General features: G+C 41.3%; 1 protein-coding gene across 3 annotated transcripts in view; it reads right to left on the bottom strand.

The window, feature by feature from the left end:
• Window positions 1-8,641: 8,641 nt before the first annotated feature.
• The window catches only part of QTRT2 (queuine tRNA-ribosyltransferase accessory subunit 2), a 31,607-nt gene continuing 14,507 nt past the window's right edge, over window positions 8,642-25,741 (bottom strand). For all 3 annotated transcript variants that reach the window (XM_054483022.2, XM_054483023.2, XM_054483021.2), the window contains 4 exons: window positions 20,012-20,211; window positions 16,897-17,048; window positions 14,176-14,293; window positions 8,642-11,313 (listed from right to left, as the gene is read on the bottom strand). In XM_054483022.2, the coding sequence (XP_054338997.1) occupies window positions 11,082-11,313; window positions 14,176-14,293; window positions 16,897-17,048; window positions 20,012-20,211 (702 nt within the window). In that variant the 3' untranslated portion in view covers window positions 8,642-11,081. The remainder of the gene's footprint in view (window positions 11,314-14,175; window positions 14,294-16,896; window positions 17,049-20,011; window positions 20,212-25,741) is intronic.

The raw sequence follows: 25,741 nt of genomic DNA, 5'->3' as shown, positions 1-25,741 counted from the left end.
CTCCAAATTCTGGGGGAGACTGATTTGAGTAACAGAACTCTGGTCTCCATTCAGCAGGCTCTGCATGAATTAAACTCTTTCTCTATTCCAATTCCCCTGTCTTAAATCAGCTCTCTCTGGGCAGCGGGCAAGGAGAACCCGTTGGGTGGTTACATTAGGTCAGTTCTTTTGTGGTTGGACTTTGATTTGACAGACTACATGAGTAAAGTGAAGCTTTCTAACTCTATGTAGAATATACGTAATTTTGGAGTTTGCTCCTGGTCTATAAACTGCAAGAAGGCAAGTAGGGTTTTCGTCATTTAATCCAGTGTCTGGAGAGCACTTGACACTTAGTTGGCAGTGGATTAATTTTTCTTGACTAGGTGAATAAATGAATTCTAGATATCAGAGAATTAGGATGGGGAAGATGTACACAAATGAGCAAAATCCTTGGTACCAATATATTGGGAAGTCCCTGATTAAGATTGGGTTGTATGTGCTTATCGGCTGGGACAAATTCCATAGATTATCAAGGACCTATGAGAAAAAGATAGGATCTCTTGATGAGGCCCTGGAAGATGCTCACTTCCTCCCCTCTTCTGATAAAAACCAGCAACCAACAAAAATTATAAAAGTATAATTATAGGAGGGGCATAGGCTGGGGAGGGAATTATAAATGGCATAATATATTGGAAAGGGCTTGGTCTATATATCTTTCTGAGCTGGGTTTGAGACATCTTTTGCCAAATTCCATTATACCCACAGTCATAATAACGAAGTCTCCTAAAATGTATCTACAAACAGAATGGTCTCTGTGTTCAAGAATCACTGTTATCCCAGCAGCCAGAAAGGCTATAGTCACTGTCAGAGTAGCAACAATAATGTCTGTACCACACCTAGTTTGTGAGGTACAAGTTACCAACGAGGCTGAATAGAGGCAGAACAAGAGATAAGGACCCAGAGAAGAACTGGGGTGGAAAAAGGAAACCTAGACTCTAGTTCCAGCCTTGCATCTCATTTCCTGTTGGACCTTGGGTTAGTCACACACTTTCTGGGCCTGGGTTCTGCCTCTGTCAAATGAAGGGGTTGGATAGATAATTTGTAACATTCCTTCTGGCTCTAAAATCATACACTATGTGTCACCAAAGAAGCTTCTTTCTGACAAAGAGAAAGACTAAACTATTTTTTTCCCTTTCTACGATTTAAATGTCCTTTTGCTTTTCATTTATATGCAAATGTATGAGATTTTAACCAAAACAAAATTACCATCTCTGGGTCACTCCTCAGCCCTCTTATCATTAAAATGTAGTTCAGATTTCTGAGACCACAAATAGAAAGAAGAATAGTTAATAAGTCCCCCCAACTTACCAGTCCTTAATACCAGGGAGTAATTATGGGGGTAGCCCAGAGGGCAAATAGGAGAGGTGATCACCCACACAAAAGTTCAGTTTGGGATAGGCCTCCACCTATTCTTTTTTTTTTTTGAGACGGAGTCTCGCTCTGTCGCCCAGACTGGAGTGCAGTGGCGCAATTTTGGCTCACTGCAAGCTCCATCTCCCGGGTTCATGCCGTTGTTCTGCTCAGCCTACAAAGTAGCTGGGACTACAGTCGCCTGCCACCACACCCGGCTAATTTTGTTTTTGTATTTTTAGTAGAGATGGGGTTTCACCGTATTAGCCAGGATGGTCTTGATCTCCTGACCTTGTGATCCGCCCACCTTAGCCTACCAAAGTGCTGGGATTACAGGCGTGAGCCACCGCGCCTGGCTGCCTTCATCTACTTTTGGTCGTTGTTCTTGAAGGAGAGCAGATGCTCTGCATAAGAAAAACACAATTTAGGAAGGTCCGGGGTAAAATGGGGAAAATCCTGGGCTTTTGAGTCATAGTGCTGAGTTCAGAGTTCAAATCCTGAATCCCTTGCTTTGTGTCTTTTTTTTTTTTTTTTGAGACAGTCTTGCTCTGTTACTGAGGCTGGGGTTCATGGCTCACTGCAGCCTCAAACTCCTGGGCTCGAGTGATCGTCCCTCCTTGGTTTCCAGAGTAGCCAGGACTACAGGTGTGTACCACCATGCCCAGCTAGTTATTTTTTATTTTTTGTAGAGATAGGGGTCTCGCTTTGTTGCCCAGGCTTGTCTCACACTCCTGGCCTCGAGTGATCCTCCCACTCTGGCCTCTCAAAGTGCTGGAACTAGGGCATGAGCCATCACACCCAGCCCAATTTCTCCTCTGTAAATCGGAAAAGATGATGTCAACCTCAGAAGGTTTCCATGAGCAATAAAGAAGGTAATGGATGGATCACGAAGTCAGGAGATCGAGAGCGTCCTGGTTAACATGGTGAAACCCTGTCTCTACTAAAAAAAAAAATACAAAAAATTAGCCAGGCATGGTATCACGCACCTGTGGTTCCAGCTACTCGGGAGGCTGAGGCAGGAGAATCACTTGAACCTAGGAGGTGGAGGTTCCAGTGAGCCGGGAACATGCCACTGCACTCCAGCCTGGCGACAGAGCAAGACTCCATCTTAAAAAAATAAAAATAAAAATAAAAAAGAAGGTAATGGATAAGGCACAGACAGAATTGAACAAATTATAATGAAAAAAGAAACAGATAAAGTGATGTGTTAAAGATGGAGAAGTAGAGAACATACTACAGACACATGATGAGAAGAAAATTAATCACACATTCTCCCTTAATTTCAGTGGGGCAGGGGTGAGGGTGCAGACACGGCAAATGCTGAGGGATTATCTTTCCCTTACAGAGCTGATAGTCTGGTTGGAAGATGAGGCTCACAGAACTGAAGCACTGACTAAATCAGATGCCTAGAGCACTGGTTGCTGGTGCCTTTATGAACAAAGGAAATCAGAATAGAAGCCTCTCCTCTTCCAATCTTGAGACTCTAGAATTCTAGAAAAGCAAGTTTTTATGGAAGGTTTGGGTCTTGGGCTGGACCTTGAGAATGGGTAGGATTAGGATATGACCACTTAGGAAAAGTCGAAAAGTCCACGGCAATTGGTTAGGTTCAGATTATGGCGGCCCTAGAAATTCAGGCTGCCAGTTTAGCCTTGGTACAGGAGGAAGAGAGTGGAGTTGAGGAGGACAAGGAGGAGGTGAGGGGCAGGATGGGTGGTAATCTTCCTTGAGTCAGGCCTTAACTGCCTCCTCTGAGTCAGTCACCAAGTCTTGTTGATCCTCCTTGAAATGCCTTATACCCATCCCTTCTATGTATTACTTCATTCATCCAAGGAGTAAGGTTTCCAGCTGATTTGGCTGGAAGCCAGGTGCAAGGAAGTTGAAGTGCAGAACTAGTCTGACTGAAGGAAGATAGTAAATTTGGTTTTAGACATGTTGGATTTGTGGCAATAGGTGAATGTTTAGGTGGAAAAAATATAAAGTGGAACTGACTTTTTCAATATGACTGAACTTTCTACAAAAAACAATGTAAAACTGGAGAGTCTAACCAAAATCAGTTCAAGTGTAAAAAAGAAAAAATTGGACATACTTTGTCACTCTCTTGTCTTTTGAAGTGCAGTTACTATGTGGGAATGGAGTACATTTCCAGTTGGTATTTTCAGCTAGCATTGTGGGGGAACAATAAATAGAATTGTGATGGAAATGTTATTTAAGTTTTGTTAAACTAAAAAATAAATGAGTAGAAAATGGAAAATGCTGGAAAATGTGAGTAAATATTTTAGCTTTTTGGGGGTGTGGAAAACTCATATCTGTTATGTAATTGGATTCTGTGAATGGATTTATGACAAAAATAAATGATTCTGGGAGAGTTCAAAGAAAATATTTTAACTATTTGGAAGGAAAACAGAGCCTCGGAGGGGAGAACAGCTTCCCATCTGTCCATAAAAATTAGAGGAAAATTTCACCAGACCACTGAGCTTGCTATGGTCAGTCTCGAGGGCTAATCAACAAAGGAGAATTCTGAAGATGCACACACGCCCTGTTTCTCAATTATTGGAGTATCCCTCACCTCCTCTCCTTTTGATTTCTCTCCCCTTACTTTTATGTCCTCCTTCTTGTGCCTTTTTGACAGCAACTCTAAAGCAGTGGTTATGAAATGGTTATACAACTTTTATTTGAGGCCGAAAGAGATGATTACATGGTTTGGGAGGGAAAAGGAAAAGGACTGAACAAAAGGAAGTGACTCTAAGCTGTTAAGAAAGAGAAGACTGTTAATAGCAACATCTTGATGTTAAGAGACAAGCTGAAACTATCTAAGGCAGGCAGGGAACAAGGTGATAATAAGAGAAAATGTGTTTCGCAGACAAAGGAGCCGACAGCAGGCGAGAGCAGTTCAGGGAGAGAGGTGAGCATTAGGAATAGTGTGCAGAAAGGACTCACGAATCCCTCTGAATCACACTGGGAAGCATCGGCCGTTTGAACTCCTTGGCAACTCCGACCTGGTCTCAAAGTAGATTGTGAGAAATGAGAACAAAAGGAAAGTTCATTCTGAGTTCCTCTTGTCAGAGCAAGGGAAATTGCTTTGAGGCCAGCACTAAAAGATGATAATAGTACCAAGTAACAGAAAAAAAAATCCAAAAAACCAAAAATGTGTCAGGTCACCGGGAGCTTGCCTAGCATAAAGTGACATAAAACCACCACTGACATTCACATAGGTCCTACCACATAGTGCTGTGCAAGTCACTTCTAACCAGCACTCAGTTGGCCAAAATAAGGAAGAGAATGCCTCAACTACTCAGAATATTCGTTCACTTGACAAACAGTAATTGAGATTTCACGGTGTCATCAAGGACTATTGCTATTAATGCTAGAAGGTGCAATAGGAGCTCTTATCTTATGTCCTGTACCAGCTGGTCCTGTGAGGCCAGAAGGAAGCACTGGAAAGTGAATACTGGGAAATCGATGCTGACCCTAGAAGGGCACAGGCCCCACAGAAAATAGGTGGTGAGATTTAGGAGTGCCAAAATGCTAACTAGAAAGAAATGTGTGCATGTTTAAATTCCTTGTTATGGACTGAATGTTTGTGTCCCCACAAAATGTTTATGTTGAAGGCTGGGCGTGGTGGCTCACGCCTGTAATCCCAGCACTTTGGGAGGCCTCAAGGCGGGTAGATCACGAGGTCAGGAGTTTGAGACCAGCCTGACCAACATGGTGAAACCCCGTCTCTACTAAGAATACAAAAATTAGCCGGGTGAGGTGGTGGGTGCCTGTAATCCCAGCTACTCAGGAGGCTGAGCCAGGAGAATCACTTGAACCCAGGAGGCAGAGTTTGCAGTGAGCTGAGATCACGCCACTGCACTCCAGCCAGGGTAACAGAGTGAGACTCCATCTCAAAAAAGAAATAAAGTTTATGTTTAAATCCCAACTCCAATGTGATGGTATTCAGAGGTGGGGCCTTTGGAAGGTAATTTAGATCATGAGGGTGGAGTCCTCATGAGTGGGATTAGTGCCCTTATAAAAGAGACTCCAGGGTGCTCTCTACCCTTCTTTCCACCATGTGGAGATATGAAAAGACAACAGCAGTCTGCGACCAGGGAGAGGGCCCCTACTAGAATTCAACCACGCTGGCTCCATCATCTCAGACTTCCAGCCTCCAGAACTGTGAAAAATAAATTTCTTTTGTTTTAAGCCACCCAGTCTATGGTATTTTGTTATAGCAGCTTGAACTAAGACACTCCCAAGAGGAAAGACACAGCCAACTGCTAGTCTTTCTTTTCCAGGCTTAAAATTTCTCATCCATAAAATAGGTTGAATAAGATGCTGAATACCTTCCCTTTTGGCAGAGTTAGAATGGTTCTAGGAGTTATCTGGGGATCCTGCAATGGAGATGGGACAACATGGGCTCTCTTTTTTGTTGTTATTTTTGACACAGAGTCTCACTCTGTCGCCCAGGCCGGAGTGCAGTGGCACGATGTTGGCTCACTGCAACCTTCGTCTCCCAGGTTCAAGTGATTTTCCAACCTCAGCCTCCCGAGTAGCTGGGACTACAAGCACGTGCCACCACACCCGGCTAATTTTTGTATTTTTAGTAGAGACAGGATTTTGCCACATTGGCCAGGCTGGTCTCGAACTCCTGACCTCAGGTGATCCACCCACCTTGGCCTCCCAAAGTGCTGGGATTATAGGCATGAGCCAGCGCACGGGGCGCCGACTGTTAATCTTTCTTCTCCAGGCTTAAAATTGCTCCTGCATAAAATAGGTTGAATAAGATGCTGCATACCTTCTCTTCTGGCAGATTTAGAACGGTTCTGGGAGTTATCTGGGGATCCTGCAAAGCAGATGGGACAACATGGGCTCTCTTAATGTGGGAATCTAAACAGCTGCAGGAACTAGAAACTACAGGTATGTTTTCTGTATATTGCAATCAGTTGTTGAGAAATTTTTAAATGCTAAAGATACCAAAGCCCTTCTTCCAGATTTTAAGCCAGAGGTTGCAAACTAGGCACCCCCACGTTTTGTCTGGCTAGCAGAATATTGTTTAAAAATTGACCCAGCATTTAAAAATTGTGAAATTTCACCTGAAAACCCAGATTTTTGGCTTCTCCTGAAAGACTGAAATATCTGGCAGCACCGGAGCCACAGCAGCAATTAGCTGGAGGTGGGTATCAGCTGTCCCATTTAGCTGGAACACCTGTTCTCTAGTTTGATCATCTCTACCCCTCACATTAGGGTGACCATTTAACTTGGCCAGCACTTTTGAGAATAAAAGGTGGTGGAGGCGGGGGCAGGATGCTGTGTATTTACACCTGAACTAGGGGCATGAAGCAGGATTTTCGGGAGGAATAAGAGTGCACGATTACGCTAATTCACATTGCTTACACTGGGCTTGTTTCATTCTATGCCCACTGTTATTTGGGTTTTGTGCTCACAAATCAGGGAACCTCGTGAAGAAGCAAGGAAAGAAAAGGTGTAAAATTAGTAAGAGACACAAAGGTTGAAAAGAAAGTGAAGAGATTAAAAAGGATATTAAAATGATTGCCAATTATACCAAACTTTTAGGTAAAGGCAGAGCCTTGCTGGTGGCTGGCTCAGCATGGAAGTTTGACCTTCCAGGCTCCCTGCCCTACACAGCACTGTCAGTTTTAATAAGCTATAATCCCATAGTTACAAGCAAGACTAATCAAACTGCAGAGAGCAGCCTGTTCCTAATCAGGAAGGCACAGGGTAATCATTTAACTCTGTGGTTTCTTACTGAGCTCCAAGCTGCCTCTACAGAAAAAACACCCTGGATAAGATAGTTGCTTTCCATTCTAGCCTTGACCCTTTGATGGTCTTTGTTTGAAATTTTTATTAAAATGCTTTCATTACACAAGTATTTGCTTAAAAAATGTTTTAGAATATTTTCTCTTTATTCCAAGGAGTAACAAAATAAATCTCCCCCAAAATATATGAAACCTCAGACTCCAGTTGATTACCTGAGTCCACTTGAACTAATCACTGTACCCAAACATTTCAACACCATTCAGGGTGTGGTTACAGTCCCAAACCGGCAAGGGGGGAGAAATTTGAGGATGTGGAATGGCAACCCATGTTGAGCACCTACAAATACCAGCATGGTACCACGGGACATGTGCTAGTGCTAGCTATTCCCTACTGGAAAAGCTGAAGTCAAGGCCAAGTTGCAGCAAAGTTCCTAAAGCACCCAATACCCCAAGGCCAGGAGGCCCCTCTCTGCAGTCCCTGATTCTCTTAGCCCCCTCAAACCAGAAGCAAGTCAAAATTAAGAATTTATTTAGTACAGTGGATAACTGCGGAGCTACAGTCTACCTGGGAGCTGAGTAGTGGTAGGCCCTTAGGCAAACTATGTAACTTTCCTGAAATATCTGGTAGGCACTCAGGCAGGCTACTCAACCCTCTTAAAATTCAGTTCTTAAATAGTTGGCTTCAGCTTTTCCAGTAGGGAATAACTAGCACTAGCACATATAGCCCACAGGACAATAGCAACACCTCACAGCCATGCTCTAAGAGTCAATAGTTATATATGAAAAGCATTTACCAAGATGCCTGGCACATTTAAAATACTCCATAGATTGTGATTATTATTTTTATTATGTGCTAGCATGGCCTTAAGGCTCGTAATTATATAACTTAAAGAGGTAAGTGATATGGCTTGGATGTTTGTCCCCTCCAAATCTCATGGTGAAATGTAATCCCCAGTGTTGAAGGTGGGGCCTGGTGGGAGGTATCTGGGTACACCCCTCATGAATGGCTTAACAGCATCTCCCTGGTGATGAGTGTGTTCTCCCTCAGTTCACATGAGATCCGGTTGTTTGAGTCTAGGACCTCCTCATTCTCTCACCATGTGATACACCAGCTTCCCCTTTGCCTGCCACCACAATTGTAAGCTTCCTGAAGCCCTCACCAGGAGCAGATGCTGGTGCCATGCTTCCTATACAGCCTGTAGAACTGTGAGCCAAATAAACCTCTTTCCCTTATAAATTACCCAGCCTCTGGTATTTCTTTATAGAAACACAAGAACAGACTAATAAAGATAGATAAGGGAATCTTCATAATGTATATAATTAAATATCTCCTTTTTGGATTTTACATTTATCATGGATGCTCTCAAAACAATGAATACAGATAAACATTTTTTTCTTCCAATGAGAAATCTCTAGAACATTTCTGGTACTATGGAAATTTAATATTTTGTTTAACAGACCTACTACATTTACAGAAAGCCAAACACAGTAAATTTTTAAAATTAAAAATGTTTTATTGGCTATTGCCTTTAATAGATTTACTACAATAAAGGAAAGGAATATTTTTCTCAAATGTGCTAATAAGAAAAAGACCCAGGAAACTGAACAATATTGGACACAGTTTTGAGTGTTTTAGACATAAATAAACTCATGAATTTCATATGGATTCTGGAATATTTACCACTACTCCCCTAACGATGCATTTAGCATTGAACAAAAATATGAACATCTGAACAAGTCCAGTCTAACACGTTTCGAAACAATCAGATCTTTGGAAAACTGTTTTCCATAAGTACCCCTTGCCATTCATGGAAGAGTTATGAGGATGCCCATGAATTTATTCATGGACACTCCCATACTAAGAAAAAGAAAACCATGTAGATGGGTAATATAATTTGACTATTTGTTCCCACCCAAATCTCAAGTTGAAATGTAATCCCCAATACTGGAGGTGGGGCCTGGTGGAAGGTGTTTGGAGCACAAAGGTGGATCCCTCATGAATGGCCTGGGCCATCCCCTTGGTGATAAGTGACTTCTTGCTCTGAGTCTTGTTCCTGCTTTTGTCATGTGATGTGCCTGCTCCCCCTTCACCTTCTGCCATGACTGTAAGCTTCCTGAGGCCTCCCCAGAAACCAAGCAGATGCCAGTACCATGCTTCCTGTAAAGACTGCAGAGCCATGAGCCAATTAAACCTCTTTTCTTTACAGATTACCCAGTCTTGTGGATCACAAGGTCAGGAGATCGAGACCATCCTGGCTAACATGGTGAAACCCCGTCTCTACTAAAAATATAAAAAATTAGCCAGGCGTGGTGGCGGGCACCTGTAGTCCCAGCTACTCGGGAGGCTGAGGCAGGAGAATGGCGTGAACCCAGGAGGTGGAGGTTGCACAGAGCCGAGATCACGCCACTGCAATCCAGCCTGGGTGACAGAGCAAGACTCCGTCTCAAAAAAAAACCCCAAAAAACCAAAAAAACCAAATTACCTCATCTCAGGTATTTCTTTATAGCAATCCAAGAACGGCCTAATACAATGGGCTCCCAACACATAAAACATACAGCAGCCACAAAATAATTAGAAACAATATTAAGTAATGCCCACTAAATTTTGAACAGCAAAATATAGCATAGAAGTATAAAACAAATGTATTTCTTATCCCTACAAAAAAAGGGGCATCTTTTTGGTTTTGTTATTGCTGTCTGTATAAAAACTATGGTGTGTGCATGTGGGTGTATGTGTATTCCTTATAGAAAACTTGAAAAATACAGAGATAACTTAGAAAGAATTACCTTCCCCTACCAGCCTCAGGATCTCCTGATACCAATTCAATAACCACTTAAAAACCCACAGGCCAAACCTCTCTTTAGGCTCCCAAATATCTCTACTGTTGCCTGTCTCCCAGGATGACAATTAGGGCTATTAAGGCTATGACTCTAATCTAAAACTTTTTGTTCTTCAAATTTTAGAGCTAGACAGTACCTTAAAAGTTCATTCATTCCTATCCATTATGCCTGTCCCTATTTATTCAGCAGGAAACAGCCATGGAGAAGTTAAGTGAATTGCCCAGGAGTCATATCTGAGCAGGATGGAGACTAATCCTCTAATCGTTAGGCCAGGCAAGGCTCTGTCCAAGTGAACACATTGAGAATGAATCTTCACAAGAGATAGCGCTTCAGTTATTACATAGACTATTAATGAGCCTGGAAGGCAGACCACAATGGATCTGTACAACCAGAAGAAAGCAGCTGGGCAAACTTTTGGCTCCTAACAGGCAATTACATTGGCTCTAAAAAGAAGTTGCAAATAGGCCATGTGGTCAAATGAAGGAGTGTGACCTGGGACAGATGATCACAGAAACAATGTTCAAGCCCCACATTCCAGGGATATCCAAGCCCAGTTAAGTCACAAGAGCCATTTCTGATTGGCTGCACTGCCAGGGCAGGGTGGAAGACAAAAGTATCCAAAAGAGTCTCCTGAGAGTATGAGGGTGAACTAAAGGAAACCCTCAAACCAGCCAGATTTCTTCTCAAATCAACAGGCATATGTTCAGATGCCATGTGTCTCACACCATTTCCCCTCAACCCTCAATCCAATTCATTGGTCCCTCAGAATCTCATCACTCCCACTTCAAGGTTGTGCCCTCACAGTTAAAGCTTCTGTCTTTGACTAAATGAATCTCTATCAACTAAAAGAATTAGTCTAGAAGTTTTAAAGGTCACAGTTCAATTCTCTCTGATCAATCCAGGTCATTTAAGTCTTTTGAGGAAATCTCTTCACCCTCATGTGGGCAGTTTGGTACAAATATTCTTTATTTTAGCAGACCTTATGTCCAAATATAAATAATTAAAGCTCAGATTATTTCTTCTTCACGTCTTCCCATGTTACGACAGTGGTACAGGCTCAGTGTGAAGAGTGAGACTTGTATTTGCAAGATCTCAAGATGCTTGCCTGTGGATGAGCTCTTTCAACTGTGCCAGTTTGTCACTTTTTAGTGCTTCCCGGATGTAATGGAAAAACCCAAAGTAGTGTTCAAAGTTGTGCATCATAAGCAGGACTCCGGCCAGCAGCTCATTGGTCACCAGCAGATGGTGGATATATGCCCGAGTGTGATTCTTACAGCAGTAACAGGAACATCCTCTCACCAGCGGGTTAAAGTCCTCCTGGTACCTAAGAAAGAAGTCACAGTGACATTCCAGAAAGTACGGAATACAAGAAATCCACAACCTCAGCTATCTATTCTGCTGGTAAAGTTACCAGTGGTTAATAACATCACTGGCAAATGTTCAGTGCTGTGCACCTGCTTAAAATGGCAATATGGTTAAAAGTTAACAAAGGGCCGGGTGTGGTGGCTCACGCCTGTAATCCCAGCATTTTGGGAGGCCGGGGCAGGCAGATCACGAGGTCAGGAGTTCAAGACCGGCCTGGCCAATATGGCGAAACCCCGTCTGTACTAAAAATACAAAAATTAGCCAGGCACGGTGGCGCGTGCCTGTAGTCCCAGCTACTCGGGAGGCTGAGGCAGGAGAATCGCTTGAACCCGGGGGACACAAGTTGTGGCGAGCCGAGATCGCACCACTGAACTCCAGCCTGGGCAACAGAGCAAGACTCCGTCTCAAAAAAGAAAAAAAAAAGTTAACAAAGAACACAATGAGTCAGGGAGACCCTGGAGTTTTTCTCTGACTGATGCAAACTCCGAGTCTGGGGTTACAAAGGAGCATCAGAAGAAATTCACGTGGTCACTCACTCATGTTGAGTATTACTAATCACACTGTAAAAGCACATAATGTTAGGAAACACTTCTAAGTGTTGGACACTTAGGAGAGAAGTGAATGACACTTCTTTCCCACTTACCACCAGAATTATTATCAAAAGACATGGTAGACTTCTACTTACACAGCTTTTTGCAGTTTACCAAACACTTTCACATACACTGTCTCATTTAACCTTCACATTCATTCTTGGAGATAACTATTTTTATTGTCATTCTACAGACGAAGATAACTATGGGGGTTGAGAGGGAGGGTCCTGGAGCTACCCTGCATGAATTTGATTCCTGGCTTCACAACTCACTTGAGCAAGTCACTTAACATCTCTCTGTGACTTGTTTCTCATCCATGAACCAAAGGTAATAACAGTGCCTATCTCAGACAGTTGTTACAAAGATGAAATGTATTAGTATAGTTAAAGGACTTGAACACTGCTGGGCACACACTAAGCCTAAGCACTGCATAGGTGTTAACTTTTTTTGGGCGGGGGGACAGGGTCTTGCTCTATCACCCAGGCTGGAGTGCAGTGCAGTGGCACAATCATAGCACACTGCAGCCTCGGACTCCTGGGCTCAAGCAACCTCCCACCTCAGCCTCCCACCAAGCCCAGATAACGTTTTAGAGACAGGATCTTGCTATGTTGTTCAGGCTGGTCTTGACTCCTGGGCTCAAGTGATCCTCCATCCTCAGCCTCCCAAAGTGCTAGGATTACAGATGTGAGCTACCATGCCTGGCCAGGTGTTAACCTTTAATCAACTATTAAAAATAAGTGGACTGACGTCAGGAGTTCAAGCCCCGCCTGGCCAACATGGTGAAACCCTGTCTCTACTAAAAATAAAAAAATTAGCCAGGTATGGTGGTGCATGCCTGTAATTCCAGCTACTTGGGAGGCTGAGGCAGGAGAATCACCTGAACCCAGGAGGCAGAGGTTGCAGTGAGCCGAGATCGTGCCACTGCACTCTGGCCTGGGCAACAGAGCCAGACTCTGTCTCAAAAAAAAAAAAAAAGAAAAAAGTGAATTGACCAGACCAAAGTCACACAGTCAAGAGCAGTGCTAGAATTTGTCTACAAATCTCAAAAACTTAAAAGTCTAGTGCTGATAATAATAGTACAATTTCCAATTAAATCTATAACATAAAGAGAATTTTAGTAGTAACCATTTATATTACCCTAAAATTTTAAAAACATAAATAAATCATTTGAGAGTCAGTGGATGACAGAAAAAAAGGGTAAAAGAAAGACAAAAACAAATCTATCTCCTTGGCTATTTTTTAAGAAGACAAATGAGGTAGACATCACCATTTCAGACCTACAATTAAAGGAGTTCCAACAGAATATGGGTAAGAACAAGGATTTTCACATTCTTTCATAAACTCTCAAGTCTGTACTATCACTAGATAGACATAAGTAAGTCACAAGCCATAGGATCTTCTTTTACGTAAGACAAAAAACCCACCCCAGCACTAAAGTGAGTGCATCAGACTCAAAGAAAAATCACTCACTGGTTCACTGATGAATACCACTTTTGGACAAATACAAAAATTACAAGATATAGGTTCAGTATTCCTAATCTGAAAATCTAAAATGTGAAATGCTCCAAAATTCAGAACTTTTTGAGCACTAACATGATGCTCAAAGGAACTGCTCATTGGAGCATTTCAGATTTCAGATGAGGGATGTTCAGCCAGGTAAGTATAATGCAAATGTTCTAAAACACAACAACAACAACAACAACAGCAACAGCAACAACAGCAACAACAACAGCAGCAACAGCAACAACAACAAAGAAAAGAAATCTGAAACACTTCTGGTTCCAAGCATTCTGAAGAAGGGATATTCAATTCAATCTGTATCTTAATTTGTTCTTTATAGAGATAAATATTTTACGTAAGATTTATAGCCTGTATCTAACAAAGATGGCTTAAGCACCGTACAATTTAAAACTTTGTTGTGTTTTATCTTGAACTCCTTATTACGCTCTAAAGGAATAAAAGACGCCAAACAATGGATTTGGTCTAACCTTTCTGTCAGCTTTTCTAAAGCAATCATTACCTGGCTCTCGTCTTCTGACAAGACAAAGTCTACAAATTCATCTGAAGAAAATAAAAAGAATTTTTTTGAAACTGAATTTGAAAAGGCCTAAATAATACCCAACTATTAACATTTTATGAAATCATAAATTGAGAATTGTCCCATAAACTTTTAACACAGACTAAAATTCAGAAGTCAGAAAGCAAAATCCAAACTTTTAAAAATTTCTTACTTTTTTTCCTTCAGATTAATTTCAAATGATGTTATTTCTTGGTTGCAACCAGTTGTTTCCATTTTCTTTATTTGATCCATACATTTAATTTCTTCTTGTGTTCCATTTTGTTGTAGTACTGAAGGACAAACCAATAAAAAGGCTTGAATGATGATCAGATAAGAAGCGGCCATTGGAAACATTATATTTTAGTTATTATTTCATGATCTTTGACTCTGTAATTTCACTCCTGAGAATTTATCCTAAGGAAATCACACAAGAAAAGGAAAACAGCAATATGTTCCAAGACGGTCACTGTCCTCTTATCTACAACACCAAAACAATTTAGAGATTCAATAATATCTAAACAAATTATAGTTACAAGTATATAACATATAATCGTATCCTCAAGAAATAATTTAAAAACATTGGTGGCCAGGCGTGATGGCTCATGCCTATAATCCCAAAACTTTGGGAAGCTAAGGCAGGAGGATTGCCTGAGGTCAGGAGTACACGACCGGCCTGGGCAAAATAAATAAATAAACCAACAAAAGTTAACAGTTGGTTGCGTGTGTGTGTGTGTGTGTGTGTGTGTGTGGTGGGGTTATCACTATCCCTTATCATAATGTACATGCAAATATACTGGGCTTTGAACTACCTATATTCCAAATAGATTGAAGTAGAACATGGTTTTAATGTATGTATTCTATATGGAGACTCTGGCCCTCTGGGGAACCCAGACTACACAGAATTAAATGGCAACCTGAATTGTTCCCTTCAATTCTCTGCTTTAAGAAAAAACATGCTTTGCACAGCAAAAGAAACACCAGCTACTCTACAAAAAGCCAACTGCCTGGAACAGGGACAAGTAGTTAAGGGGTATTTTGGGAACAAATGATAACAAATTTCAGTGTTGGTCCCAGAAGGACAGGTGGTCTTAAGAGGGTAATTTTATCAAGGTCAAAGGTATAAGAGAAGCAACCTGAGCACTGGGCACATAGCTGTTATAATTTTGTTCCCATAAATTTGCATGCTGATGTGGGAAACCATAATGAAGCCCTCAGCTGGCCGCAGTGGCTCATGCCTGTAATCCCAGCACTCTGGGAGGCTAAGGCAGGAGCATCACCTGAGGTCAGGAGTGCACGACCAGCCTGGGCAACACAGCAAGATCCTGTCTCTGCAAAAAATTTAAAAATTATCCCAGCATGGTGGCATGCACCTGTAGTCCCAGCTACTCGGGAGGCTGAGGTGGGAGGATGGCTTGTGCCCATTAAAGTTAAACAAATTAAACTTTACCAAGCAGTTCAAAGGTTTTCTTATAATTTTCATCACAATTCACTCTGAATGTTCTTTTTTCAGGAGTTCGAGGCTGCAGTGAGCCATAATCACACCACTACACTCCAGCCTGGGCAACAGAGTGAGACCTTATTTCTGAAAAATAATTTTTTTTTAAGTCCTGACATTTCAGAAAACTCTTGTTATTTGGGAGAATTGCTGCCAGGTAATTTCTTTGGAATTTTCACTATGTAACTGGCAAAGGATTTTAATTTACTACACACACAGAGTTAATAATACTTTGTTTAAACATTCAAACTATTTCCTTTTTCCTAATCATGAAGAAACTTGGCTTTCTCTGGCCAAAAATGACCTTGTTCTTTACAGAGAACTCAAATCAGGTTCTTTTTAGAGCTTTGCATATTCCTGGTACTGAATGACTAACAGTTACCTCTGTTCTGGTGGAAATAATTCAGTTTGTAAACGAAGATGTGAAAATTTATAGTGTTAATGGTATACCTATCCACACACATTATATTCTGGTCTGTCTAAAAGGACAGTAAAATTGACCTCCTATATATTTAAGAATTTGATCAACTTGATTTATTTTGTTTCCAGGAGTAATTCCATTTAGATTAATGGTTAAGTTGCTTCATAAAAGTATAACATCTGAATGAAATTTTAGTTACCTGTGAGGAATAAAATGAACCTTTAAGGAAGTTTCTGGTCCTATTCAAATGTAAGGTTGATGTGGTTAAGGAAAAGTTCCAAGGACAGCAGGAAAAGGAAAGGAAAGGTCATTTCTGAACGCCAGAGGGAAGACTGGGCAGGAGACACTCTCCTGAAAACCTGCTTCAAGCAACTCCAGACCAAAGTCTGTATCCTAGCTCCTTTTCTACCTCCAGTTAAGTGTTAGAATCCGAAACTGACTTTCTCAACTTCTGGATAACTAAACAATAAAAGAAAATGGCAGTCCTTCAAAGCAACATTAGCAGAGGAAAACAGCTTTCAAAGCTTGGTGTATTAAAAAAAAAAATGCAAGAAGTAACACTAGGATCAGAGGATCATGAGTCTCCCTGTATTTTAATAGCATAGGGTTTGCAAAGCAAAGACAAAAACTCTTTTGTGAGAAAACAAGTTAACTTTTACCAAGCAGTTCAAAGGTTTTCTTATGATTTTCATCACAATTCACTCTGAATGTTCTTTTCTCAGGCTGTTAACAGAGGAGGTTTTGTTTTTCTTGGTTCTTTTCACTATAAAATCACATCCTAATATTGATGAGCTACATGTATAGTATTAAGTACCTGGATTTGTGTGCCAACATGCCAGAGCACACAGATAAGAAACAGAGACGTAGTTTTGTAAAAGACTGGCTTTATATATACATATTTCTGTCTTGTGACTCAAGCCAAAAATTAATAGGAAATGGAAGAAACTTAAGGATAAGATAAACTTCAAAAGACTTACGTGTCTCTTCAGGATTTGGCTGGTAATCAAAACTGAAAGTCAGGGCACATCCCCGCTCTGTTACTTGATAAGGGAAAAAACTCTCAAATAAGTCCACTCCTCTTTCAATACACTCGAGCACCTCATCTGGCCGACTAACACCAGATATGAGCCTGTAAAAGTAACAATAAGAACAGTGACATGAGGACAATGCAAGGAAGGAAATCAGAAAGTCCTTTTAATGAACAAGGCACTAAAAAAATAGTAATAATGAAAAACACCAATCATGGTTAGAGTGGCAGGCAGTGGACAGCAACATGTAGCAGAAAGAACATATGGCTTTGGAGCCAGAAAAATTGGGGCTTGAATCCTAGCTCTGTCATTTATGTATTTGCTGTGTCACTTTGGAAAGATTACTTAACTTCTCTGAGTTTTAGTTATCTAATCTTAAAAACAAGAGCAAATAATATATACCCCCACAGAATTGTTGTGAGGATTAATGAGATATTTGAAAAAGCACACAGTTTCTTTTTTTTTTTTTTTGAGACAGAGTCTTGCTCTTGTTGCCCAGGCTGGAGTGCGATGATGCAAACTTGACTCACTGCAACCTCCACCTTCCAGGAGCAATTCTCCTGCCTCAGCCTCCCTAGCAGCTGGTATTATAGGCGCCCACCACCACGCCCAGCCAATTTTTATATTTTTAGTAGAGATGGGGTTTCACCATGTTGGCCAGGCTGGTCTTGAACTCCTGACCTCAGGTGATCCGCCCACCTTGGCCTCCCAAAGTGCTGGGATTACAGGTGTGAGCCACCGCGCCCAGCCCATAGTATAGTTTCTGATCCCAGAGAGAAGTTCAATAAAGGTTAGTTTCCTCTCAACTATCATCCTTTCTGAACAACCTCCCTGGTCATAAACTAAACTTTATAGCCCTTTATAGCCTATCTTCTATACACTATATAGATTTTTTAGGAGTGCAAAGCTGTGTGCTTTATTTCTTGCTGAAATATTTTGCTTGTTTTAACTGTATTTTGCCTATAATAATTTTTCATAATTGGTGCAATGAAGACATTTTAATCTACTATATCCCTCATAAGTTAATTTACAAAGCAACTCTTGCTGTCAGGATTTCACCTCTGGCCATAGGATCTAAGAATCTAGTTGACTTTCTTTATATTTTCTCCATTAATAAAAAGTCTGCACTGTGGAATAAGATGGTGTTTTCCAAGGTACAGGTTGAGCATCCTTAATCCGAAAATCTGAAATCCAAAATGCTCCAAAATCTGAAACTTTTTGAGCACCAACATGACACTGAAAGGAAATGCTCACTGGAGAATTTTGGATTTTGGACTTTCAAATTAGGGATGTCCAACCAGTATGTACTCTGCAAATATTCCAAGATCTGAAAAAATCCAAAATCTCAAGCACTTCTGGTCCCCAGCATTTTGGATAAAGGATACTCAACTTGTAATAGGTAAGGCATTCTGAGACTATTAACAGCACTCAGCCAGGTTTTGCCACTCCATGAAAACAGATGTGGAGATGCACTAAATCAGGGCTGGCTGGCTGCTGCTCTTTTTTATGTTTGTTTTTCTACCTATAGCCCCTTTCTACGAACTGGCACAGAAATGCAAAAAAAAAGGCTCATGTAATATTAAATAAGCAGAACTCTTATAAATACATGCTGGTTTTCCTGACTACAGTTTCCTTCAAGTAATGTAATGTTTTAGAACTCCTATCCAACTGAAGCTGGCATTTCTACACACTTACAGAAAGAAAAACAATCCAGCTTTCAAATTCAGTAACAGACATCTGTGAGCACTTAACATGAAGAAGCCCAGAAAATGTCTAGAAATACTAGTGCTGAAGTGTTATGTGCACCAGAGTGAAACAAGTACAGGAGAGGGAGCAATGAACACAAAAGAACTAGGTTAAAATTGGGGATCAAAGGCTGGCTGAGGTGATGGAAATACCTTGTTCTAGGTAGTGTTTACACAAGTGTAGACATGTGAAAATTAATTGAGCTGTATGTAAGATTCATGTGCTTTCCTCCAAGTTGTACCTGGATCTTTAAAAAAGTAGTAAAATCGCGCCTGTAATCCCAGCACTTTGGGAGGCCAAGGCAGGCGGATCACCTGAGGTTGGGAGTTCGAGACCAGCCTGACCAACAAGGAGAAACTCCGTCTCCACTAAAAATACAAAACTAGCCAGGCATGGTGGCGTATGCCTGTAATCCCAGCTGCTCAGGAGGCTGAGGCAGGAGAATCACTTGAACCTGGGAGGCGGAGGTTGCAGTGAGCCAAGATCATGCCATTGAACTCCAGCCTGGGCAACAAGAGCAAAACTCCATCTCAAAAAAAAAAAAGTAGTAAAATTACACATATTATAATATTATATACTATCCAACAGCTCTAGAGGACTATAGAGCAGCACCCCACAACCAAACTTCTTAATATACATGCAGGAAAAAAGCATGAATATTTACATTAAGATAACAAACCATTAAAAAAATGTGGGTAGCCTAATACGACATCAGCTGCATTCAGAAACTCAGAATTTGTAGCTTCAAATCTTGCAGATCATCTTTTCTTATCAGCACAAGGTGAATCCTGCAATTTATGGAAACGTAAGAACCAATCCTACTAGTGTTGTCAGTCCCCTCAATTTCAAAAATTGACACCACTCACTACCGGCCTCAAATCTAAGAGCTTCTTAAGTTCTTGGTGGAGCTCATCTTCTCACTAGTCATCCTAGATCTGTCCTCAACTTTCCTCGATTTAAACCAGAGTTCCATGTGACTTTACACTTGGTCTCCAGGTACCATGTTATAACAACAATATTTGTAATTGGCACAAGAATGAGGGGAAACAGTATAATACTTGCTCTCACTTAGGAGGATCAAATAACATAATTCAAATGGCAATTATCCTCTACTCTACATTCTGAAATCAAGGCCAGGACAGCCTTGATGGAAACTCCCCTTACAGTCTGCCTCAGCACCTTGGCAGACTCAGCCCAGAAAGGACATAATCAAAACATCAAAGGCATGCCCATGCACAGACACTATGTAATATACAATCAGCCAGCACTCCTGCCCTGCATCCCTTGAGGCCGGCCTGTGTCCTAACTGAACACTGGCCTTGGCTTGTCCTCCGGCAGCTCTGCAGTGACTGATGACAGCAAGCGTAGTCTAGTCTCCAGGGTTGTTGGATTTCCTTGAAAACCATCCAGAAGGAAGCCACCCACAGGCCGCTTGGCTGTCTCTCGTGCTGACCTCAGCCTCTCTTCCATCACATCTCCACCTTCAATCACTCCAATGATCACACTCTTCTGAAGAACCTGAGGTAAGAAAGGATGATATGTTTTTAACCATTTTCAGTATGAGACCTTTGTTTAAATGAACCTTACATGGAAGTCCAATGTATAGAAGAGACCTCAGTGAAGCTGCTGTAGTTGAAGCATTAAAGGGGATGGTGCTCCCTCCTCCCTAAGAACCTTTAGGTCTCTGAGGAACATACTTTGAAAAACATACTTTACCAATCAGGTAAGAAAAGACTGAGGAAAAAGATGCATTCATCATATGCAGTCTTGTTCTGGCTTAGATTAAATTAGATCAGGTGTGGTGGCTCAAGCCTGTAATCCCAGCACTTTGGGAAGCCGAGGCAGGATGATCACTTGAGCCCAGGATTTCAAGACCAGCCTGGGCAACATAGCGAGACCTGGTCTCTACAAAAAATAAAAAAACAAAATTAGCTGAGCACGGTGGCTTGTGCCTGTAGTCCCAGCTATTCGGGAGGCTGAGGTGGGAGGATGACTTGAGCCCGGGAGGCGAAGGTTGCAGTAAGCTGAAACTGTGCCACTGCATTCCATTCAGGGTAACAGACTGAGACCTTGTTTCAAGAAAAATAAATAAATAAATAAAATGTACACTAAACAGGTTCAGAGGAAAAGGACAAAAGAAGAGTTTTAATTTGTGAAATGACTATCCGGGCCTGCTTTAGACTACCTCCAAGTCTCTTAGCTAGAGATAACTTTAGGAACTTAGAAACTGTTGAGACAACTATCTACTCACAAACCAATAAAATAAAGACCACTACTACACACCATCCATTTTAAAAACAAATTCAATGGACCTAATAGCTAAACATAAAAAATATGGTTACACAAGTTTTAGAAGAATATATTGAGTATTTTTACAATCTTGGGGTAAGGAATGCCTTCCTTACAAGCTAAAGCTTACAGGAAAAGGTTGACAAGTTTGAGTACAAAAACTTGCCAGGCATGGTGGCTCATGTCTGTAATCCCAGCAGGAGGCCGAGGCAGGTGGATCACTTGAGGTCAGGAGTTCAAGACCAGCCTGGCCAACACTGCAAAACCCCATCTCTAGTAAAAATACAAAAATCAGCCGGGTGTGGTGGCATGCACCTGTAGTCCCAGCTACTCGGGAGGCTGAGGTGGGAGAATCGCTTGAGCCGAGGAGGAGGAGGCTGCGCTGAGCCGAGATTGCGCCACTGCACTCCAGCCTGGATGACAGGGCAAGGGTCTGTCTCAAAAAAAAAAAAAAAAAAAAAAAAAAAATCAGTAAAACTTCTCTACTAAAATATACCATTAACAAAGGCAAACGAGAACTTACTCTTTGGAGGAATATTTAAATATCTACAGCATAAAATGAGCTCCAACAAATACTCTAAAGAAATGAATGACAACCTCATAGAAATCTAGGTACAACATGTAAATATGAAATTCAAAAAAATAAATGTGAACGCCCTATACACATATGAAGAACTACTAAATCTCATTAGTAAGGTAATCCAAAATTGGAAACAACGAGATACCATTTTTGCCCATATAATAACAAAAAGGTTAAAACATAGATAACAACATAGTAGAGGCGAAACTGTAAGGGAAATGGTACTTACATACCCTGATAAACACAGAGTAAAAATCATTTCAACCTCTTAGGAAGGAAAGTGGACAGCACTTATCGAAATGTCCAGCTTTTATCTATGGATCCTAAAATTCCACTTCTAACAATCTCTCCTATACTCATTCCCATGTGCCAAGGTTTATTTACAAAGATGTTTAGAATAATGAAAAACTGGAAACAACCTAAATGTTTATCCATAGAGTAAAGGCTTATGTAAATCATAATATATACACAGTACAGCTTCCTATGCAGCTGTTTAAAAAGAATGCAGTAGATATAGCAATATATGCATTTATAGAGAAAGTTTCAGGATATTGCTAAATGAAAAACAAGCAAATTGCTGAATATATGATCATACTCATGTAATACAGCCATGTATATCTATGTATTAATTATGTGTATGTAATTGCAAAAAATAAGTTTTGCAAGAAAATACACAAATCAACAATGGCTCTCCAGTAGAAGAAAGGGATGGAGAGGAGGCCTGGAACACTGTGAAGAGAGAATTTCACTCCTTAGTTTAAGCAGGAGGGACATAATCAGACTATTCTTCTAGAAAGAACACTTTGGCTGCCGTGTGAGGAATAAATTAAGGGTGAGTATGATTAAAGAACGGAATAGCAGACAACTTTAATGATCCAGGTGAAAGATGAGATGAGCTGGACTAAAGCAGTGGCAATGTGGATGAAGAGGAAAGATAAAACTTGAAACCTATCAGGAAGTAGGATCAACATAACTTGACTGATTAGTTGTCCAAGGAGAGGATAAAGACAAAGTCTCAAATGACTCCTGGCTCCTGTTTTGCAAGTACAGGGAGATGGTGATAAAAGCAAAAGGCAGGGACTCCTAGAAAAACAGTGGATGAAGCAAGATGATTACTCTGTTCTGTGTGTTCTGAATTTGAGGAATCAGCAGGATGTCCAAATGGCAATCTTAATTCAGCCACTGAACCTAAATGAACCTAAAGATAAGGCTATGTGTGATACAGACATGATTGCCCAGGCTAGAATGGCAGACACTTGGCATGATGCTACCACTCTCTACTCCTGATTCCACAGCAGATGTGACTAACAGATGACTCTCTTCTTGCTGCACCCGACCACCTCGGATGAAACCATTCGCCATCCCTAACCCAGGTAATATATGGAGAAGAAAAGAAAGCCAAAAACCGAATCTTGGAGAGCTTCAATATTGAAGGGCATTCAGAATAAGAGGAGCCAGTCAATAAGACAGGGAGGGAATCACGGGAAAAGATGTATGCAGATACACAAAAGCAGAGAGTTACATAGGCCTGCCTGCTTATATGACTAGCATGACTCTTCAGGAAACTCCCTTTCCTGGGTGTAAGAAGCACGATCATATAATTTATTATCTAAAATGGAAGAATGGGGGGGGCACTATTAATAAACATGTCAAGACAATAATAAAGGGTATGGAGAGGGACTACACGTTTGACCAATAAATATGCAGAAGTAAGGCCGGGTGCGGTGACTCACGTCTATAATCCCAGCATTCTGGGAGGCTGAGGCAGGCGAATCACAAGGTCAGGGGTTCAAGACCAGCCTGGCCAACACAGTGAAACCCCATCTCTACCAAAAATACAGAAATTAGCCGGGTGTGGTGGCGCGCGCCTGTAGTCTTAGCTACTGAGGAAGTTGACGCAGGAGAATCACTTGAACCTGGGAGGCAGAGGCTGCAGTGAGCTGAGATCGTACCACTGCACTCCAGCCTGGGCGACAAGAACAAAACTCCATCTCAAAAAAACAAACAAAACAAAACAAAAAAAAACCCCACAAATATGCAGAAGTAATATGAAATGATGAGGCTGACTGCAACAACATAGATGAGGGACTTGAGGCTCATCTGACCTTTCTAATAATCATCTTTGTCACACACCCTGTCCTGCTTTCTACTTACCCAAACATTACTAGTCCTACGAGGATAATGACTGGCTCAAAACAATTACTAGCAAGCCATCAACACTAACTGCCCAGACCCACAGCAATGTCCCCACACCAAACTCCTGTCACGTATACTGTGAATTCTATTCAGAATAACTATGTTTCATCTAATTATTTCATTTATATTAACTTTATTAGCCAAATTACATTTTTATTGCTAAATTCAATATAATGATGTTCCTCAAACTCAATGCGCTTGACATAGTGGGATGTGATCGTCGCTCAGGATTACTCCACATACATGATCTCAGATATTAAAATTCTCTCCTCTGATCACTATCTTCTGTTCCCTCATCTCTACTGTTCTCTGAATCCTTTTCCAACTTTATTAACTCTGCTGTCAGTATCCCTGATTTACCACTACAGCTTCATCTTCCTCACCCCATCATAACCATTCACCATCAGCAAACATTTACTGAGGGCTTACTATGTGTCAGATGAAACCCATTCGCCATCTCTAACCCAGGTAATATATGGAGAAGAAAAGAAAGCCAAAAACCGAATCTTGGAGAGCTTCAATATTGAAGTGCATTCAGAATAAGAGGAACCAGTGAATAAGACAGGGAAGGAATTCTGCTGCATGATGAAGATATCCAATTTATACACAGAAATTGAGCTTAAAGAGGCCACAGTTTACTAAAGACAAACGCATAAAGAAATCACTGAAATACAGTATGATTGGGGCTAAAATATAGCTACATACTAATTAAAGGGGTAGCAAAGAATGAATTGAATTCCCTGGGAATATCAGGAACCAGTTCTATAGAATGACACATGGCACTTCGGGAGGCCAAGGTGGGTGGATCACCTGAGATCAGGAGTTCAAGACCAGTCTGACCAACATGGTGAAACCTCGTCTCAGCTAAAAATACAAAAATTAGCCAGGCACGGTGGCGCATGCCTGTAATCCCAGCTACTTGGGAGGCTGAGGCAGGAGAATTGCTTGAACCTGAAGTTGGAGGTTGCAGTGAGCCAAGACTGCCTCACTGCACTCTAGCCTGATAGCCTGATAGCCTGAGCAATAGAGTGAGACTGTCTCAAAAGAAAAAAAAAAAAAAAAAAGAATGATACACAGAATGAAATGAGCCTGATGTGGAAACAAAAGAGGGAATATAGCTAGAGATAAGAAAAGCAGAAACATGAAACAGTCCAGAAGGAAATCCGTGTACAGAATGAAACAAGCTAACGCCTCAAGGAATTCCAAGCAACTCAGAAAGGTCAGAGTGCAAGTCACAGGAGAAAGTAGCCCACAGTGAGCTGGAGGAGTAGGCAGAGGCCACATCACAGCAGGCTGTCCTTGCCATTTAAGAGCTGAAGTAGAGAGTCATTAAATTCTTTTAGGGAAGTGGGCAAGGAGCTCATGTTTGTGCTTTACAAAGATCTTTTGGATAACAGGGCTGAAAGATGGATTGGATAAAAATGAGAATGGAGGCAGAGAGAAGAATTCAAAGGTAATTATGTACGTAAGAGATGATGCAATTATGGCTTAAGGTGGTGATAAGGAGGGGGAGATTCTAGACATATTTAGGTAAATGGAATCAAGGAAGAGTGAACAGTTGGCTATTAAATGTGAATGAAAAAAAAGAGTCTCGAAAAGCTCAAATTTCTTGGCCAGGCACAGTGGCTCAAGCCTGTAATCCCAGCACTTTGGGAGGCTGAGGCAGGCAGATCACCTAAGGTCAAAAGTTCAAGACCAGCCTGGCCAACATGGTGAAACCCCATCTCTACTAAAAATACAAAAATTAGCCGGGTGTGATGGTGCATGCCTGTAATACCAGCTATAAGAAAGGCTGAGGCTGGAGAATCCCTTGAACCTAGGAGGCAGAGGTTGCAGCGAGCTGAGATCATACCACTGCACTCCAGCCTGGGCAAAAGTGAGACTCAAAAAAGAAAAAGAAAAGCTCAAATTTCTGGGCTGAAGAGCTTGGTGGATGCCATAAATGGAGATAAAGTATTGAGGAAGAGCAAAAGGAAGAACAGG

Source organism: Pongo pygmaeus, chromosome 2 (genome assembly GCF_028885625.2).
Source record: "Pongo pygmaeus isolate AG05252 chromosome 2, NHGRI_mPonPyg2-v2.0_pri, whole genome shotgun sequence".
Taxonomy (NCBI): domain Eukaryota; kingdom Metazoa; phylum Chordata; class Mammalia; order Primates; family Hominidae; genus Pongo; species Pongo pygmaeus.
The sequence above is the reverse complement of the archived record's forward strand: the minus strand, read 5'-3'. Positions and strand labels throughout refer to the sequence as shown.